Raw genomic sequence first — 19,273 nt, 5'->3', positions numbered from 1 at the left:
GTCTGTCCCGGAGTTACTTTATTCTGACTTGTTCTTTCCTCCTTTGTCCCAGTCTCTCTTGATCTCCTGGGGCGCATCAGAAAGGCTACATCAGGAGGCTGCTGGGGATGCAGGGGTGCAGCGGGCTGGAGCAGGGCGCAGGCAGCCGGGGCCGCTGCTGGGGGCTGGGGTGGGCAGGGCAGGCCTTGCCGCGCCCCCTGAGGCTGAGGCCTGCCCTGGGGGCCCTGACTGCGGGACGCGCACTTGAGTCCGGCCGGGGTTCACGTTCTTGGGTGTGGATGCCCGGGAGTACCAGCCGGCCTCAGTCCCCGGCGTGTGCGGTCTGTGTGCCGCTGCGGCAGCGGCGTCGTGCCCAGAGGCTCCCCTGTCACGCCCGCCTGGAGGGAGAGCCGTGCGTCTCAGAGGCTGCCCTGCTCTCTCCCACATTCCGCCGGGGCCGCGGCAGGAGGCCGGCCTGAGAGTTACAGCCTTGGCACGGGGAGACGCGGCCGAACTTTGCAGGGGCTGGTTCGACTCAGCTCGTGGGAAATGCTGGGAACCTCCCCCGTGTTCGGGAAGTGGCTCACAGGGGTGTGGCGTCTGCAGGGCGCGTGTCCGGACCGCCCGGACCGCCCGCCCCGTCTGCAAGCACGTCCCTCCCGGACGAGGCCTCGCCTCCCCGGGGCATCTGGGCTGGGATGACTGAGTTCATTTCCAGTGGGGGTTGGGCCCTGGCCTGACAGGTGGAGGAGACGCCCGGTGGGGCCGGCTGGGGCAGAGCAGGTGGCATGCACGGCCCCACCCTCCCGGAACCTTCTAGCCTCTCAGCCGAGGGTTCATCTAGGCTTCCCCCGAATCCCAGGTTGCAAGGTCACCGGGCGCCCCATTTTCTGACTGTCCTTTTGTTCCCGTGTGCAGACTGGAACGCTGGGCCGGGCGGGAAGGAGTGTTCCTCCTCGAGGTGACGGAGGCAGCGGATTCCTTTGCCGGAGCTGCTGACCTCTGAGGCCGGGGGTGCCCTCCTGTGCGCGGGGCGGGTGCCTGTCCCCCAGCTTCCGCCCCTGCCCCAGTGGCAGCCCTCGGTCCAGCTGCCGGTGCCCGGATTGGCTGCGGGGCGCCTCTCGGGTGAGCGGGCCAGCTTGGAGCTCCGTGTGTTCTGGCGTCAGGAGCCGGCCCAGCCGCCCGTCCTGAGCGGCCCCTCCGGGAGCCTGGCCCGCGCCCTCCCTCCCCAGCCCGCCCGCGTCTGCCCTGCGGGAGGACGAGGAGGCGCTTCTTTCTGTGTGGGGAGATGGCCGGGGCTTCTGCTCATGTTCCCAGGTCCGCGCTGGTCTTGCACGTTAGTTTCTTTGTTTAAAAAACCTTCCCCTTAAAAGGAGAGCGCCTTGGTGGTGCCCAGGGGCCGTGCCGGGCTCCTCCCAGGGCTCCTGGGCTGCATGGCCCAGCCTCTGCCTCGTCCAGTGAACCGTCGGGGCCGTGACGGCACCAGGGCGTGCTCCCCCGTGGCCCGCTCTGCCTGGAGAGCCCCGGGAGACGCGTCCGCCGCCGTCGCTGTCGCTGCGTGAAGGCGCTTTGTGATGGTGCCGGCCCCCGGGAGCTGTGTCGGGGTGGCCTCCTGCCACTTTACAGCGGGTCCCGATCCTTTTCTCTCACCTGCGGCCCCGATGGGGCGGCGTCTCCCCGGGCCCTGCGTCTGGGCCGTGCCGCCCGTGTGCTTTGTTCCCCAGCCGCGTGCGTGCGGGTTTCTGCGGAGTCACACGTGCCGCCGTTTCCTTAGCTGCTTCACCGTGGCACGTGGCGTGGCACGTGGCGTGGGCTTTTCATGTGTTTTTGTGACCCGTGGCTCAAGCCAGGAGACTGTCACGGGGGTGCCCCTGGAGGGGTGCTGCCCCAGGAGAGGCTGAAGGGGGGTGGAGCGACGGGGGAGTGATAGACGCAGCGGGAGGGCTCGGATCGATTCTGTCTGCGGAATTCAGCGTGTCAGGATTTGGCAGTGGGCTTGGGCCCCCGCCCTGGCAGGGCTGGGCCGGCGTTGTGCGGCGTCCCTGGCTCGGTGCGTGGCCCTGTGGGCGGCCAGACTCTGGTGCACGCGCGCCATGGGGCTCCTCAGACCTGGCTCCAGTTCTGGGTCCGCCTGAAGCTGCTCCCGCAGGGAGTGTGGTGTGGTCACTTCGCAGGGCCTAGTCTGGGGGGCGGCTTCAAGGCAGCGCTTGCGGGCCTGGAGGTTCCAGGGCGGTGGTGGGGCGGGGCGGGGGACCTGTGTCTGCCAAAGGCGCCGCTGTCACCGCCCCCGATGCCGTCCAGTTTGGGGCCCACCCTGTTGGCACTGAGGTGTTGGTGACGACGAAGGGTGGCGAGAAGGCGGAGCGGCCTTTGGTCTGCCGCCGTGACGGCTGGGACGCTGCCGCCTGCGGGTGTTCGGAAACAGGCATCGTTTTGTTCTTTCAGGATTTGGAGTTCCACGGAGTGATGAGATTCTATTTCCAAGATAAAGCTGCCGGCAACTTCGCGACGAAGTGCATCCGGGTCTCCAGCACCGCCACCACCCAGGATGTGATCGAGACGCTGGCGGAGAAGTTCCGCCCGGACATGCGGATGCTGTCGTCGCCCAAGTACTCTCTCTACGAGGTGCACGTCAGCGGAGGTCAGTGCGCTGCCCGCTGGGCCTTCCCCGGGCGTGGCTGGCATGTGGGTGTGGGGAGGCCCTGGCGGCCCTGGGCGGGGCGCTGGGACCAGGTACTGACCCCCCAGTGCTTCTCCCAAGATGTGCAGGCCTGGCGTGGGGTCAGCCGCCCCTGCAGGCTGCCTGTGGCTGGACGGCGCCCACGGGATCCTGCCTGTCCTCAGTCACCGGCCGGGTATCTCCAGACGTGCTCCCGGCAGCTAGGCCTCCCCGTCGCACGTGTGATGCTCTGGGGGCAGCCGCACGTCCACAGCGAACGGCAATTTAAGTTGGCTCGGTTAGAAACTTATAAAACTTTTCGAGTGCTTGGAAATGAGTCACCTGTCAGGAAAGAGTTGTGTTCGTCGAGCAGAGGGAGGGTCGCCCTGTGCAGGCCGGCGTGGATGCCTGCGAGTGCCCCTGCGAGTCCTCCGCGTGCGGGACTCACGAAGCTGTGGGCCCGCGGGGTGGTCGCCCGCAGCAGCAGCAGCAGCAGCGGACGCGCCGGTAGCGGCGGCTCAGGCTGGGTGTATTTTCTGAGGCTGAGCTTCCCTTCACCTCAGAGTCATTGTGAATAGAGGAAGAAAACGCCCCCAGCCCTGTCCTGTCCGCACGCTTGTTCCTGTGACTCCCAAGCGAAGGCTCTGGAGTGGTGGGGTTTCAGGGCGGGGCTGGATCTGGAAAGGCACTCCGCTGGCGTTGAGAAGAACGTCTTGCCTTTACAATTTTTTTTTAAAGATTTATTTATTTATGCGTGCAAGAGCTGGGGTACAGGCCAGAGGTGTGGGGGTGAGAGGACTCCCCAGAGACAGAGTGGGGAGCAGAACAGGTGGTTTGACTGAAACACACACCTGAGGGGAGCAGCGGGGAGACAGGAGGGGTCTGCCGCGCCCTGTGGGCAGCTCCCTGGCCGGGGATGGAGCTCGCGCTGCAGAGGCTGCGGACAGCCTCATAGGTTGCGTCTCATTCCCTTGCACCCCCAGGGAGGCCCTTACCTTTACATTTTTGACTAGATTTGTCTCTAAGTAAAAAGTATTACTTGTGAGGGGAGAACATAGTCATGGCTCTGACGACAGAGCAAGCGGCTCCCCATCAGCCGACAGCGGACCTGCCCCTGCCCCACGCCTGCAGCCCCCACGCCTGCCCCTGCCCCACGCCTGCCCGCACGTGTGGTCCCAGGGAGGCCTCCTGTTCGCAGGCCGCATCCTTGTTGGGACACGGCCCTTACGTGTTAAGCATCTCTGAGGGCGCCCTGTGCCAAAGGCCGTGCCCCGCGGTGGATGTCGCGGGGCAGTCGGGTTCGGGCGGGCCGGCGCTCCCAGGGCACGTCTGCAGACAGCCCCATACGGGGAGGAAAACGGGAGTTTCACCCCATTCTCTGGTTTCTCTTTTCTTTCCTAACCCCAGCCCTTTCCCCGAGACCGTCCTGGCCTTGCCACTGGCCTGGGTGCCTGCTCCGGGCTCGTCTGCACCGCCCCCTGCAGGCGCAGCCCTCCCTGCTGGCCTGCGCCCGCCGCCTCTGGGCTGTGCTGCCTCCGTGGCCCTGGCCGTCTGGCTGCGCCGTGCGAGGGGCGCGGGGCTGCCGGTGCTGCTGGTTCCCTCGCGACGTCAAAGGACTCCTGGGGACGAGCCTAGAGTCGAGCGTGAGTGCCGCTCGGCGCCGAGAGGCCCCGCGACCCTCGTTACTGGCTGGCCCCGGGTCCAGTGGTCAGCGGCTGGGCGAGGTGATAAGAAATAGCGAGGGGTTGCCAGCTGCCCCTGCCGGACTGGCACCGAACCTGAGGACGGGGTCTAGCCGTCTGAGCAGATACTGACACGCAGGGGCATGGCAGAGACTGCGAAATTGTAAAAATGCCCGACAAAATGCAACTCGGGGCCACCGGCGCCGGCCTCGTCACGGCTTAGTGTTTCCAGTGTGCAGTCCGCTGGGGAGAGGCAAAGTATGCGGCTCGTTTTTTGCAGATATGAGAGTCCCACAGAGCCAGTGTCCCCAGCGCCTCCGTAGCGGGCCCGGTGCCGCTTGCGGCGGGGCTGACTGTGCTCTGGCGGCTCCCAGGATGCGCTGCGCCTTGACCCCCACGGGCTCCGCGTGGCCGAGACTTTGTGGTTTTGGTTTGTGGCGGGAATTCCACACTTCTTGGCCCAGTCCCTAATTTTCCCTCTTGATTTTCATCTCTCGTGTGTTCAGTGATGATGTTCAGTTGGTAGCTGGGAGGTGGCTGCTCCTGTGTTCCGATGGCTAACGGTGCCGCTCACGCAGCTTTCGAACCCACCCTTAACAACCACTCACTTTGCCAAGTCACCCCAGGTTGCTCCCCCTGCTGCCCTCCTGGCTGTGGGCGCCCCTCTGGGCACAGCCAGGCGTGTGGCCCACCTTCTGGAGACTCGCTGCTGAGACGGAAGTCGTGCGCTAAACTTAGCCTTTGTCCAAGCGCAGGGAAGGGGAAGGGCAGCCCGGGCCGAGGACGGTGCCCTCGGAGGCTGGGTCAGAAGGGCAGGGACAGGCAGGGGGCAGTGGCCACTTCCAGGACACTCGAAGGCCCTGCTGTTGCCGGTGCTGTCCCTGGCACGTTACCCCGAGAAGGAGTCTCGGCGCCTGGGAAACCCCGTGTCATATTCACGCCTCCCCCTCATGCCAGCGGCCTGTGAGATCATTGGGTCCAGACATGGGCTTGTGGCCTCAGTCCCTCGGCCCCGCCGCCCGGGCTGGCCACCCCGTGTTCCCCGTGGCTGTGCACTGTGGGGGGCTGGGCACGGCCTCTCTAGAGTCCAGCTGCATTTCTGCCCAGCTGTGCTGTGGGTGGGGCCTGCGCGTCTGAGGGAAGCGTGGGTGGCGTGTGTCCGCTGACGGCGTTAAATGATCAGACTTAACTTCTGTCGTTTCATGTTTTGAAGAAGAAAGAAGACTGGAGATAGATGAGAAGCCCTTAGTCGTGCAGCTGAACTGGAATAAAGATGACCGGGAGGGCAGATTCGTTCTGAAGAACGAGAATGACGCCATTCCTGCCAAGGTGGGTGGCCCGGCTGCTGCCCCTCCAGGCCTGTGGACCAGATGGGGCCCCGGGGCAGCCGCTGGCATGGGCGGGCAGCAGAACGGCCCAGCTGCCCATACGAGACCGTCACAGGCGAGGTTTTCCTCAGGACACTCTTCACCTTTGTGTTTGCCATCGTGTGTCCTGGGGCCGCGTGCTCAGGCATCCTCGCCTTGTCTGCCGCCCGGCCCAGTGGCCCGGCACACGTGCAGGGTGGTCGCTCACGTCTGCTCTGCACGGTCACGCCCCCGTTTCCGCACCACAGTGGGGGGGTGGCCTCCCTGGGCCGTCTTCCTCACTCTCCCTGCGCTCAGGCGGAGTCCAGAAGCCGCTGACCGGGGGTGGGGTGGGGTGGGGTGGGGGAGGGGTGCTGCCCACGGAGCGCATGCGCATCCCAGGGGGTGCCCTTCGGTTGGGTTGGCTCTTGGCCACTTGTGGAGGGGCACGTGGTGCTCCGTGGGTCACTGCCAGCAGGCCAGGGCGCGGCCCGGGTGAGGAGGCAGACACGGCCAGGAAGCCGTGGTCTGTGCGCACACGCTGGTCGCTCGGTGTCGAGTGTCTGCCGTGCCACCGGCTGCCTCTTCTGAAGATCAAGGACACGCGCGTCATGGGGCCGTGGCCTGAGTGCTGTGGCCTGAGCGCCGTGGCGCATCTGCACGCGTTCCTTTGACTCGAGTCACTTGACATAAACCTTGTGGGTTTTCACTTACGCCAGTTCAGATCCCGACCCCCCCTTTTCTTTCTCACGGGCTATTTCTCTGTTTTCCTGCTTGTTGGACTTGAATCGGGGTGAACTCCACCCCCGTGGAGTGCACGGCTCTGGGTGGTGGCATCCCTTGAGTGTGGATGAGAACACGCATCCAGCCCGGTCAGGCCCCCCCGCCTCTCCCTGTCCAGCCCCCCGTGTCCAGCTGTAGCGTCCATGGGTCAGCTGGTCTGGCCACAGCGAGGGCGTCCGGGGCGGCGGCCAACTTGCTGATGGCGTCATTCTCATAGAAGGCTCAGAGTAACGGGCCCGACAAGCAGGAGAAAGAAGGCGTCATCCAGAACTTCCGGAGGACGCTCTCCAAGAAGGAGAGGAAGGACAAGAAGAAGAGAGACAAGGAGGCACTGAGGCAGGTGCCCAGCAAGGACGAGGGGCCTCGGCCCGGCGACGACAGGTAGGCCCGCTTGCAGGTGTCCCTGCTTCTCTGGGCTCTCAGCCGTGGTCTCAGTAGGCAAGCTGCCACCACAGGGGGAAGAGAAGGCGGTCTGGGTGGGCTCGGCCTCCGCGGGGGCAGGATGCACGTTCTGCTGCTCCCGGCCGGCACGGCTTCTTCCCAGGCTGTGGGTGGCTGCTGCTTTACGGGGTGTCGCTTTGTGGGGTGGCAGGTAACACGTAAGGAAGGTGAGCGCCTTCAACTGACTTCTGAGGCCGAGTGGCTTCATGATCCGATGACTGGGACGCGCCTGCTGCACCTGAGCGTGTGCAGCTCCTTCCCTCACGCCCGGGCGTCGCCTCCTGACGCGGGCGTGACCGATGCGTGGTTTATGCGCCAAGCCGCAGGCGCTCTCGGAGTCACAGCAGGTTTCTCCCCAGGCCAGCCGTGTGGCAGCGCTGAGCGGCCTCCCTCGCCGCGCGGCCAGGACAGGAGGGGCGGGCGACCCTGCCGGCGGGGGCCGCCGTCACGCCTCACCCTGGCTCCCCACGGCCCGAGGCCGCTGTCTCTAACTCCACACGTAAGTGTCTCTCTGGCCCCGCCCCTTGCAGCGAGAACTCTCACCTGGCTGCCGAGGTCTACAAGGACATGCCCGAGACCAGCTTCACCAGGACCATCTCCAACCCTGAGGTGGTGATGAAGCGGCGGCGGCAGCAGAAGCTGGAGAAGCGGATGCAGGAGTTCCGGAGCTCCGACGGGCGGCCCGACTCAGGTGCGGCTGCCGGGAGGGAGGCAGGGGGCAGCGGGGTGGGCCTGTGGGCGGCCCCTCCACACCCCGTCGTCTGGGGCCTAAGTGACCTCCCACGCATGCCGGAAGGGGAAAGGAAAAGGAGCAGGGAGGGAAAATTGGGGGACAGCGCGTCAGTGCTGTGAGGGGCGGGCAACGATTGGAGGATCGCAGGGGTCCCCCGGCGCCCGGGCCACGGCTGCATGGTGTCGCCGGCCGGCAGGGCTGCTGCTGCGCGCCCCGTCCCAGGAGGTGGCCCCGGGGGCGCCACCCGCGTCCCACTGTGCTGCCCGCCCCGGGGCCCAGCCGCCCTCCCAGCGACGTGACCTGGGCTCAGAGGATGCAAATGTTCTTGCAGGAGGAACGTTGAGAATTTACGCCGACAGTTTAAAGCCCAACATTCCCTACAAGACGATCCTGCTGTCGACCACAGACACCGCGGACTTCGCCGTGGCCGAGGCGCTGGAGAAGTATGGGCTGGAGAGGGAGGACCCCAGGGACTACTGCGTCGCCCGGGTGAGTGGGGGCGCCTGGCGGGGCCGGGCGGGCTGGCAGCGCGGCGCCTGGGCCCCAGCTGAGCGGCGGGGAAGGCAGGCGAGGCGGGCGGGAAGCCACGCGTGGGCGTCATGGCGAGCGGGTCACCGCGCTCCGACGACTCGTGCGGGGGTGATGTGAGTCGAATCTGCGTCTTTACTGCTCTCCCGCGGAGTTACCGAACCAGGGATTCGGAGCTACTCAGGCCATCTCAGCTTGCGGCCAGAGGGCGTCTTGTGGCCGGGCCTGGCGGTCGCCCTTCGGGGGCAAAGGCTCATCTTGGAGCCGCGGGGCACCTGAGAAACGAACGGGCGGGAGCCCCTGCCCCTGCCCCAGCCTCGCCCACCCGCTCCGCGCACCCGGAGCGCCCCGGCCTTCTCGAGACAGCTGCCTTTTCTGGAGCTTCCCCGTAGGAGCGCTGCTTCCCGGCTCCCTGCTGCGCGGGTGTCCTGCTCCGGGCACTCAGGCTGAGGTGGTTGTGTCTGGGCCGCGCCGGGCCTGCGGGTGGACGGCTGCGTGGGTGTGTGCGCAGCCCCTCCCTCCGGTGCCGCCTGCCCCAGGGCGCGCCGGCCTCACTGCACACGGTGGGCCTCGCATCGGCACGGCTGTTCCGGGGCCACGTGCCGCCCTCACGCCCACCACAGCCTTTGGGGGCTCCAGGGCGCCTGCCTCGTGCCCCCGGGGCGTTGACTGGCTTGGCAGCGGCTCTGGCTGGGCGCAGGCGCGTGGCGGTCAGCCCGGCCTGCAGAGCAGCCACGTGGCCCCCTGCGCGCCGCTCGTCTCAGCAGCCTGTGCTTGCTGTGCTCCGCGAGGGGGTTTGTCGCTCCAGGGTGGCAAGTGCCTTCCTATGTTTTTCTTTTTCTAGAAATTCGGTGTCAGGATGTGGAGTTAGGCCTGCACTCTCTGTGTGAAGCTCCTCTTTGGGCTCGCTATGAGATTAGGGTCCTGTTCATTTTCCCACATGTGCCCGCTGGCTGGGCAGCGTTCGTGTGACACAAAACCAACCCCCCGTGCCTTGTCCCCTCCATGGCGCTGCAGCGCCGCGGCCCTTTCCGGGAAACGCCGCCCGCCCGCCCCCAGGTCCCGCGCCTCGGGCCAGCACCCGCGGTGTGGCCTCCAGGCGGGGGCAGTTCTCAGCACGTGCAGTGGGCCTGCTTTCAGCTTTTGTTTTAAAAAGTTGTTTTGGTTGTTCCGGGTGGTTTACATTTCCGAGTACGTCCCAGACTGTGTGCCAGGGTCTCGTGACAGCTGCTGCGGCGCGACGGCGCGTGCCCTCCTCCGAGCGCCCGCCGGGCTGGCGAGCCGATGCACGTCCCCTGTTGGCTGGCGCCCGAGGCCTGGGTGGCGTGGCGGCGAGCATCGAGCTCCTCCACATGCAGGTCAGTCCAAGGCTGCCTCGATTTTATGGCTCTCCTGTGTCTGCTGAGGAGCTTGAGTTGCATCCGCCCAGAAGCTGTCTGCTCGGTCTGTACCGTTCAGGCTCTGGCCCAATTTTCAGTTGAAAGTAGGTGAGAAAAGAGCTGTTTTTCTCCCATAAAAGTGACGGCAGGGGAACTAAAAACCCCTGCAGGTGCACAAAACAGTCCTGAGAGGTGGCAGAAGCAGCGATCCTGAGGGTGAGCGAGGCCCTCTGGCTCCTGGGTCACAGCACTCCTGTAGGGAGGCAGCAGGCCTGTGTCCTGTCCCTGCCCGTGCCCTGTCCTGCGGCCTGGCCGGGTGCACCCCAGAGCACCAGCCTTGGAGGCGCAGAGTCCTCCAGAAAGCACTTCCTGGCTGGACGAAGGGTCTGTGAACTGACCTTTGCAAGCTCTGGTCCAAGAGCCTGCTGCTGAGGCCAGCCCGCTGTGCTCCTGACCCACGTGGATGGCCTCCTGGCCCTCTGGAGGGAGGCCGGGGCCAGCAGTCACGGCCAGAGAGAGATGGGCCTGCAGAGCCTTGTGAAGGACCCAGGGCCAGAGCCGGCAGCAGCCCAGAAGCCCAGCGAGGGGTTGGGTGGGGGCCGTGAGGGGACCTGCTGGTGCGGCACGGGCGCGAGGGAAGACGGGACGCTGCCGTGGGTGTGGAGTAGCAGGCCCTCGGTGAAGGAGGAGGGCAGAAGCGACAGGAGGTGGCGATGGCCTTCAGCGAGGAGACAGCGCTCGCAACCCCCATGCCAAGGAGCTGCGCCGGCCGGAAGACCCACCGGAGAACGGCCAGTTGCTGAAAAAGACCCACGACAAGGCCTCTTGTGTGGGGTTTGCAGAAAACTGCAGCAAAGAGAGGATGGTGACTGCGAAAGACAGGATTCAAGTCCCCAGAGCGGAGGCGGGGTCGGTCCCTGCAGCCGCACAGTGCGGCCGGGACCTGGGTGCGGGCCGGAGCGCCCGATGCAGAGGTGGGGCACCCCTGCGGGCTGGCCCCAGCGCTGAGGTGGGGCGGAACCCGACCAGGCCGCCTCCTCAGAAAGGGAGGGCAGCCAGCGGAGGGCAGGGCGGCATCCCGGGTGGGAAGAGGACTGTGGGACGGGGAGCCTGGGGGCTCATCCTGGGTCGTCCGGGCAGCCCCACCCAGGGAAGGGTCCGGCGGGGGCTCCTTCAGGGCAGCGGTGAATGTCCTTACCACAGCTGAACGGCCAGTCCACCCTGCGTGTCTCTTGGGGGCGTCCTCGGTGCGTGCGCGAGGGCAGTGGTGTGCGCTGGCACCTCCCCGGGGGTTGCACCCGGCTGCCTCGGCGCCGGAAGCCGTGGGAGCTCCCCCGCCACCTCCGGGCGATGCGCGCGTCTACCGAGAAGTCCTGATTTTGGAAAAACACAGGACGAAACAGCCGCGCAGCAGCCTGCCGAGGCCCTGCGCTGAGGCAGGTGGCAGCCGGTGCAGCCGGGCAGGCGCCCCGGTGCCGTGTGAGGCCAGGCTCTCAGGTGGGACACGTGCAGATGCGTGGCGCGCGCCTGCGCTCGGCCGTCTCCCCTGCGCCGCCAGCCCTCGGCCGGCCAGCAGGGGCCGGGAAGTGGCCGTCGTGAACTTGAAGGGAAACGGAGAACACCTTCTCTTGGGCTCCGCACGCCGGGGGCAGGTCCTGGCGGCAGCCGCGCGGGGGCTGAGCTTGCAGGGGTGCGGGTGGCCACGCCTTCTCTCTGCAGAAGAAACGCTCGGGGGGCGGGACACTCCAGCGCACCCCGCTCCGGGCGGGCTGTGCAGAGGAGGCCCGGCTGTCGTGCAACGCTGGGCCGCTGCTCTGTCCGGGAGCCCCCGGGCCAGCCTCACCGAGTGCTTGGGAAGTGCGGTCGGGGCCGTGGGCCGCCGGGGCCGTGGCTGGCACTGGGTAACTGCTGTGGGCTTCCCTGGCACGCGGGAACATGCGTCTGCGCCACTGACAGGGCCACCCCACCGCTAGGCTGGCGCGTGAGGGACAGCGGGGCGGGGCGTGGCACGGCTGTGTGGCGGCGACTGGGCGACTCTTTCCTTTCGGTGACTTCTTTTACTTTTACTGGTAAAAGCCAGGAAGCGGGAGAAACTTCTTGACCAGGGTCTCGGTCAGAGCTTGACCGTGGCCGCCTCCGGGCTTTTGTCCCTTTTGCGGTCACTGTTGGCTTTCTTGAGGGTCTCCTCACTTTGGTTTCCTGTTTATCACGTCCTTGCGCGTTTCCTCTTGCGCGTCGCGGGGTGCGGAGAGTGTTGATCTTTTGCCTTGAATTAGAAGCTTTTCTGGGCTCGGTCCCTTCAGCCACGTAACACGAAGCTCTTTCGCTTCCTTCCCTCGTCTGCCATGTCATCACTCAGTCAGGCATTCAGTAAGTATCTCATTTCCTCCTGCCTGTCGGGTGCAGAAGGAAGAGCCGCCCTCACGTGCGCGGAGTGCAGGGCGGGGGCGAGACCGGGGAGGGAACGGGCCCGAGGGGAGCTGGGGCAGGCGCCTGGGGAGCCGGGCTGGAGCTGGCGGCGGGGGTGCCCGAGCCCGAGGGCCGGCCGGCTGTCCCGGTCAGGCCAGGCCAGGGAGCTGCATCGAGGGATGGGTGGCGGAGGGCAGGGCTGGCGCGTGACGAGGGGGGCGGGTCCCCGAGTGTCCGGAGCCGCTGCCTGTGGGCCGGGGGCCTGGGCACAGGAGCGCGTGGCGGTGACGTGTCTGCTGCAGACCACTGGCAGCCGGGGGGACCAGCCGTTCGGCCTAGAGGGGCGCTGGCGGGTGGGAGGCCGTGCTCAGGACCGGGCCTCTCCCGGCTCTGCCCCCTGCTGTCGGGGTTGTTTTGGGCGACTAAGAAGATGGTGTGGCCACGTGACAGTCCAGAATGAGAGCCGGTGCCGTTGGGGGTCCTCAGAGCATCTGGACGGTGCTTAAAGCCCAACTGACTGACTCGCCCGTCGCATTTCTGAGTCGCCCAATTAAAGTCCAGTCGTAAAACGTGTTTCCTGCAGCGGGAAGACGGCTGCTTGTTGCCGCCCACAGCAAACCTCGCGGGGCCGTTTGGCTGCCGCTGCCTCCGGACTGGCGCAGCTGTGGGGTCAGCGGCCCTCCCCAGGGCCCCGGCGCGGTGTCCTTCCCAGCAAGTGCTCCGGCAGCACTCAGACTCGTTCTCTTCAGGGCCGGAGAGGCGGGTGGATGGAGGTGGCCAGCATCTGACCCGGCGTCTCCCCGGGAGGCTCTTCCTGGCTCCCCGGCCGGCCTGGGCGAGGCGCTCCCGCGTGTGAGGGCCTGACGCTGCCGCGGCTTCCGCACGCTCCAGTCGGTCATCACCGCCCGCGCCCGCGGAGGGCTAGCTGCCGCCTCTCTGTCCTTCAGGTCACGCTGCCTCCCGGGGCCCAGCACTCCGACGAGAAGGGCGCGAAGGAGACGGTCCTGGACGACGATGAGTGTCCCCTGCAGATCTTCCGGGAGTGGCCGAGCGACAGAGGTGAGTCGCCCAACGCCCTGTGTCGTCCCTTCCCAGAGCACGTGGGCCGGGGCGTCCCGCGGTGTTTGGGGTGCTCCCTGCCGTGCAGCAGTGTGCGTCCTCCCTGGGCCCCGGGGCTCCCAGGAGGGTCCACCTGAAGCCGTCAGCGGGGTCCCACCTCCCCGCGCAGCAGCCACGGTGCTCTTGGGCAGGGCGGCGCCGTGGCCTCAGCGAGGGGTGGACGCCCCCCGACCCCAGGGCTGTGGGGCGGCGCCCTGCTTGCTAGCCCTGAATCAAGTTTCACTCGTTACAGTTTCCCGGTTCTCCTGCTCACCCGCCTGCGCCGGGAGAGGCCCCGCCCTCCGCACGGCATGGGGCGGGCGCCTGTGAGCGCTTCTCCTGGTCAGGCTGAAGTGAACCCGCTGCTCTGGTTCTGACTTCTTTTTTTTTTTTTTTTTTAAGATTTATTTATTTATTTATACATGCACTGGGTACAGTCAGAAGCGCGGGAGGGTGAGAGAATTCACCAGAGCCAGAGCGGGGAGCAGAGCAGGCAGAAGGACCCAAGGACACTGCTGAGGGGAGCAGCGGGCGGCAGGAGAGGTCTGCGCGCCATGCGGGACCCTCCTCCGGTGGCCGGGGAGCAAACCGGCACTGCAGAGGCTGCGGGCAGCTCCACAGCGCGGTGCTCAACCGCTGCGCCCCCGGGGAGGCCCTCGCTCTGACTTGTTAGTTAGCTCAGTTGAACGCCATCAGAACGCATCCCGCAGAAAATAAGTCTTGGTGCGCACCTGCTCCGCGCGCCGGCCGTGTGCGAGTCGCCGCGCCCGTGGGTCGCACCAGTGCACACGCCCACTCTCTCCGCTGCTGCGTCGTTCCCCGCGTCGTGTGCTTGGGTGGTGATCGTGTAACCTGACCTTGGAGATCGCCTGCCTGAGTTCTCAGGCCACACCGGGAGTCCGGGGAAGCCGGCGCGTCAAGGATGGAAGCTCCCGTTGGCTCTCCCGCGGCTCAGCTGCTGATCGCGCGCGCTGTTCCTGTTCCAGGGGTCTTGGTCTTCCAGCTGAAGAGGCGGCCTCCGGACTACGTCCCCAGGAAGGGCAAGAAACACCCCGACGGGCGGGCTTCGAAGGGGAAGGAGCGCGGCGAGGGGGCCGGCTACGGCGTGACGCTCCCGCCCGAGAAGCTGCCCTACCTCGTGGAGCTGAGCCCAGGTGAGCGCCCGGGCACGTGAGCAGGGGCACCGCGGCCCTCCGGTCCTTGCTGCTGGCAGGTGGCATTTCTTCAGCCTTTTATTTAAAAGAAGCGAGCTGACTTCCGCGAGCGGGACCCAGGACCTGGGGGGCGCAGCGTGCGCGTGGCCGGAGTGGTGTCGGAGGCCCAGCTGCAGGAGCCCCGTGCAGAGCTGCGGGAGAGTGCGGGGCGCTCCGCGCACGGGTCTTCGCGGTCACCTTGCGAAGCGCTTGCCTTGCGGGGGCGGCTGACCGAGCCGGGGTCTGGGGTGGCGTCCCAGGGTTGATGGTGCTGCTGCTGCCCAGGGTGTGCCAGGGTTGGACAGCGCGCCTCTCGTTCCACACACCCACGCCCTCTGTGGAGAAAGGGCCGCTTGGCGTCAGCCCTCTAATAAGCTGCGCTTGCTTCGACGTCCGCCCCCGCACGCTCTGCTGGTCAGACTGTGAACCTGGACTGCAGGGAGTCAGCCGTGGCGTGGCGGCCTCGTGCGCTCCGCGTCCTGTGGCGTGGCGTGGCGTGGCGTGGCGTGGCATGTGTGAGTGCCTCCATCCGGCTCCCACCACGTGTGCGTGTGTGAGAGGCAGTGGTGTTGGCCGAGCTAGGACGCCAGGGGAGCCGGGCTGCTTCCCCCAGCGGGCGGCTCCCAGCAGGGCTCCGCGGGGAAGGACACGGGTGCGGGGGAGCTGGCCAGGCCACAGAGCCTCGCGCTTCTGTGCACGGGACTCTCGTGCACTCCTGACTCTCAGGTGTTCCTGTTTCGGACTGAGTTTTGTACATGGGTACCCCGGGGGGCTGGCTCCCATCCGCCGGCCCGGCCAGTGCAGGAAGGCAGCTTGGCAGTGGTGGCGGTCTGACTGGCCACGGGGTCAGAAGCCCGGCTCACCCCTGGGGGGGCGCAGCATGGCCTGGGCCTCTGCTGGGGTGGCTGGCGAGGTCAGTTCTCCTGCGGCCGGGGCCCCAGGCGGGGTGCGGGGCCGTCCCCGAGCAAGTGGGGGTGGCCGTCTGTGTCGGGCCTCGGCCTCTGCATTGTGTTTGCACGTGGGGCCTGCGTGTACGTGCTGGAGTGAGCGATTGTTTCCCCACATCACCCTTTTCAAGAATGGAGGACGTGAGCCTGGAGAGAACTGGCTGTTGGTAGCAGCTGGCATGGCGGGTCTCTGGCCGGGCTGGGCATCTGCTTCGGCGCGACAGGACCCGGACTCCTCACCGTGGACTCTGGCAGTCAGACCCCTGGCTGGCCTGGGGGCCCCCACAGGCTCCACCCTGGCCGGGGACTGCGGCTCGACCGCTGCCTGCGCTGGGTGTCCGGGTGAGGCGGGCAGCGCTCTGGCGCGGGGCTTCGGCACGGGACATGGGTCCTGCTTCCTCCCCCGGCCTGCCCGAGCTCTCCGGGCTCAGCCTGTGGGCGGCGGTGAGTAGGGGAGCCCCAGGGCTCGCCCAGAGCTGCTCGCGGCCCACACGCCCTCCCGGGACCTGCTTCCCTCCCTGGGGGCTGCCAGCAAGGCCCGGGGCCACTCCAGGTCTTCGCGCAGGTGGCCGCGGGCTCGGGCTGGCGGGCGGTGTACAAACGTTGCCTCTTGCCAGGGCTCCGTGTCCTGCCCCCAGCCTGTCCCTCGGGCCTGTCCGGGGCGCGCTTGGGGGCCGTGGCTGTCCGGGGGGAGCCTGCTCTGTGGGAGGAGGGGCGGGGCCGCCGCGGGCGCTGACTGTCCTCTCCTGCCTCCGGTGACTCACCTGCTGTCTTGGTGTTTCCTCAGCCGTCCTGCTGCTCTCAGCGCTCGGCCTCGCAGCCCGACAGCTGCTGGCTGGACGCCCCTCTCCTCCCCTGACCGTTGTCTCACTCGGCTCTCCCTCTCCTGTCTCTCCGGCTCCCTTCTGCTTGGCCTCTGTCCTGCGGACGCCGCCTCACCTGGGTCCTGTGCGTGCGCTCGCCGCAGGGAGAAGGGGTCACGTGGCCTACCTCAGCGGCCACGCTCTCGAAGGTAATGCCCCGCCCGCGCCCGCCTCCCGCGGGGGAGCTCGCGCCTCGGTGGATGGTGAGGGCGGCCGGGCCCTCCGCGGCGGTGGCCGGGAGGTGCTGCTGTGCGCGCGTCCCTGCCCGTCGGCGTCGCGCCAGTCGGCGGCCGATGGTGCCGCGCCAGCGCCCCTCCCTCCTCGGCCCGGGCTGCCGCGGGCGTCTGGACGGGGGCGGGCGGCAGCTTTTCCCGCCTCCTCCTTCCCCTTCGCCCCAAAAGAACATGTGGCGGCGGCGGAGCGAGGAGGACAGAGGTGTGGAGGGACGGGGGCTCCCGGGGCAGCCCAGGTGGCCACAGCGGGGCGTCCGGCCAAGAGGAAGGCCAGCCACGCCCTGGCCCTTCACTGCCGCATCCACACAGTGCGGCCGCTCGTGGGTCTCGGGGAGATACGTTTCTTCAAGAGCCGGGGCGCGGGCCAGAGGTGGGGGTGAGAGGACTCCCCAGAGACAGAGCGGGGAGCAGCGGGGAGACAGGAGGGGTCCGCTGCGCCCGGTGGGCAGCTCCCTGGCCGGCCGGGGATGGGACGCGTGCTGCAGAGGCCGCGGGCGGCCGAGCGCGTGCTTCAGCCCCGAGCCGCCGGGGAGGGAAGCCCCGTCCTGTGTTGTAAATGTTTTTCACGTGTCAGGCGTGACGACAGGCGCCTGCTGTGCCCCGCGAAGTCTAGTTGCCTCTCAGCATTTCGCGTTGGCGCGGCTTCTCTGCACTTAGGATTTTCGTGGGATTTTTGGCCAAACTAGGGTTCTGGTCTTAAAACTATAAACACGTGACGCTGCTGTTGGCTCTGCCCTTTCTACCCGCAGAGCCCGAGGCGCGTGTTTGTTGTTGTTTTCCCGGGGGGACGCTCACGGTGTGCCCACGCGTTGGCTAATTGCGGGTGTGAGTGAGAGGGGGCAGGCGCGTCCGCTCCCCGGCCTGCAGAGACGGCCCCCGGCAGCCACCCGCTGCTGCCCATGTCCTCGGCCCCCGGGCAGCCGACGCCCCGTCCTTCCCGCGCCGCAGCGGGGACGCCGTGCAGATTGGCCTCCGTGAGCCCCGGGAACGTTGGCGAGTCGCCTTCATGGGGCTCCCTGGACGGGCGGCCTGGGGGTGCTCTGACCGCAAGCCTGCTCCCCCTCCTCAGGCGTGGGGCCAAAAGGGGCCCTGGGCGCCACGGTCAGGCTGACCTCGGGGGCACCTGGGGGATGGCCCAGGGAGGGCACAGGCGGGCTTGGCCGCGCAGATGCCGGCAGAGGGCAGACGGGCCGGGAGTGTCTGCAGAGAGGAGGAGAACGCGCTTCACCCCAACCAGGGCAGGACGGCAGACAGGCGAGGTGCGCGTGCCAGGAGGTCGCGCTCTGTGCCCTGAGCGTGTGTGCGCTGGCCAACACGCACCTCACGGGCACAGGCATCCCCTCGGCACCAGGACGGCCCCCGATGCCGGTGTGGAGAGGAAGACGGTGTGGGCACAGCCGAGGGCGCGGCTCTGGGGGTGGCAGAGCCAGGCAGGCGCGAGGAACGGGCAGCCGCTGTGCCCGCCTTGTGCCCGCCGAGTCTGCAACGCAAGAAGAGATCGTGTGTTTTTGAGGCAAAATGATAAAATCCAAGGATGAGCGAACCTGCTGGCTCCGTGTGCCTGTGCAGGCGGGTTCTGGAAGCTGCGCCCGCTGCCTGGGGCCGGCCCCGAGAGAGCGTGCGGGCCCTCGTGCTGCGCTGCCCTGGAGGGTGCCCGTCGGGCGCGGGGGGAGAGTGGGGGCGCTTCAGGGGCCAGTTGTGTCTGCCGTTGCTGCCCGCAAGGACCCTCAGCCGGTAGCGAGGCCCGGGGGTGGGCCTGGAGGGGCTGGCGGCAGGTGGAGCGTCCCCGCACCGCCTCTGCCTCCCTCCAGCCCGAGGCGGCGCTCACCGCGGTCCTGCCGGCCTGTGCCGCCGCCGGCCCCGAGCCTGTCTCCCGCCGCCCTCGCGGTCGTGGACAGGACGGTCACGGTGCCACGTCCCCCGGAGAGCGCCTTCCGGAGCAGTCGCAGCGGAGCGCGCCGGTGTGGCTCCCCCGTCCCCCTGATCGCGGCCTGTGCTCTCCCGGCCGCCGCGGGGACTCGTCCTGACCCCCAGTCTCTGCTGCTGCTTTCTTGCGGCTCGCTCACGTGGCTGTTGTGGGTGCGTCTGTGTGGCCAGATGGCCCTTCATGCTGTTGCCTTGGTTTTCCGCCGACAGTCGCTTCTGCCAACACGCAGCCTCTGTGGGCAGCAGCTGCGGGCCGGCGCCGCCTGAGGCCAGGGGGCTCTGAAAGCCTGGCCGGCGAGTGGCTCGAGCCGGGGGCCAGGAGTGGAAACGCTGCCGAGTGGCTCGTGGAGACAGGAGGCGCACGCCGAGCCGTGCGGGCCGCCCCAGGTCCACGCCCTCGCAGGCCTCCTCGAGGCTGGGCTCGTAGCCTGGAAAGCGGCTGCCCGTGTCCAGGGAAAGCCCAGGCCCTTCCGGCACTCATTTTAGGTCAGGCCATGGCGTTGGCGCTCAGCAGGCTTCTGCTGCCACCGCACAGGGAGGGACGGTCCTGGCAGACGGGAGCAGCACAGGCAAGAGGACGTCCGCCTCCTCTTGCCTCCACCCGTGTGGAAATTCTCCAGGGGCAGCCCGAGGCGTGGCTCCGGCTGTCACTCCGAAGTCGGCTGCAGCGGCTCGGCGCGCGCCTGTCGCCGGGCCTCTCCTGAGGGAGGCGGAGGCAGCAGCCTCGCACCCTGCGCGCCACACGCCAGCTTGGGCCCCGGCTTATGCTCCTGGTCCTGGGGACTGGAGCCTCCAACTGGCAGGCGCTGAAGCTTGTCATGGTGCCGGCGAGGTAGGTCAGGGCGTCCGCTGGACCCTGGGAAGAGGCTTTGGCCCAGGCCGGGCCAGCCTGGGGCGTCCTGCCGGGGAGGCCGTTCCTGTGTGCCCGCTGCGCTGGGGCCAGCGGGAGGCGCCGACCCCGCACGTCCCCACCGCGGAGCGTGCGCAGGGAAGCCGCGGTGTCCCTGTTCAGAGAGGCGTGGCCCGACCCCAAGGCAGCTTCCCCGCTGCCCTCGCCCCAGCTCCCTGCCCCCA

The 19,273-nt window shown here is 67.8% G+C and overlaps 1 protein-coding gene across 3 annotated transcripts in view; it reads left to right on the top strand.

Moving 5' to 3' along the window:
• AFDN (afadin, adherens junction formation factor) overlaps positions 1–19,273 on the top strand; it is a gene marked incomplete at its 5' end in the record, with an annotated part of 67,601 nt that overhangs the window by 10,530 nt on the left and 37,798 nt on the right. The window contains 8 exons of one of the 3 annotated variants that reach the window (XM_084228516.1): positions 2,425–2,624; positions 5,541–5,649; positions 6,667–6,830; positions 7,421–7,581; positions 7,955–8,112; positions 12,887–12,998; positions 14,024–14,191; positions 16,145–16,189. In XM_084228516.1, the coding sequence (XP_084084642.1) occupies positions 2,425–2,624; positions 5,541–5,649; positions 6,667–6,830; positions 7,421–7,581; positions 7,955–8,112; positions 12,887–12,998; positions 14,024–14,191; positions 16,145–16,189 (1,117 nt within the window). Of the gene's footprint in view, positions 1–2,424; positions 2,625–5,533; positions 5,650–6,666; positions 6,831–7,420; positions 7,582–7,954; positions 8,113–12,886; positions 12,999–14,023; positions 14,192–16,144; positions 16,190–19,273 lie in introns of all 3 variants that reach the window. The other 2 variants (XM_084228517.1, XM_084228518.1) reach the window with 2 other exon arrangements.

This window comes from Talpa europaea, assembly GCF_964194135.1.
Source record: "Talpa europaea genome assembly, chromosome: 2".
NCBI lineage: Eukaryota > Metazoa > Chordata > Mammalia > Eulipotyphla > Talpidae > Talpa > Talpa europaea.
Note: the sequence above shows the minus strand (reverse complement) of the source record. Positions and strands in the feature narration are given on the sequence as shown.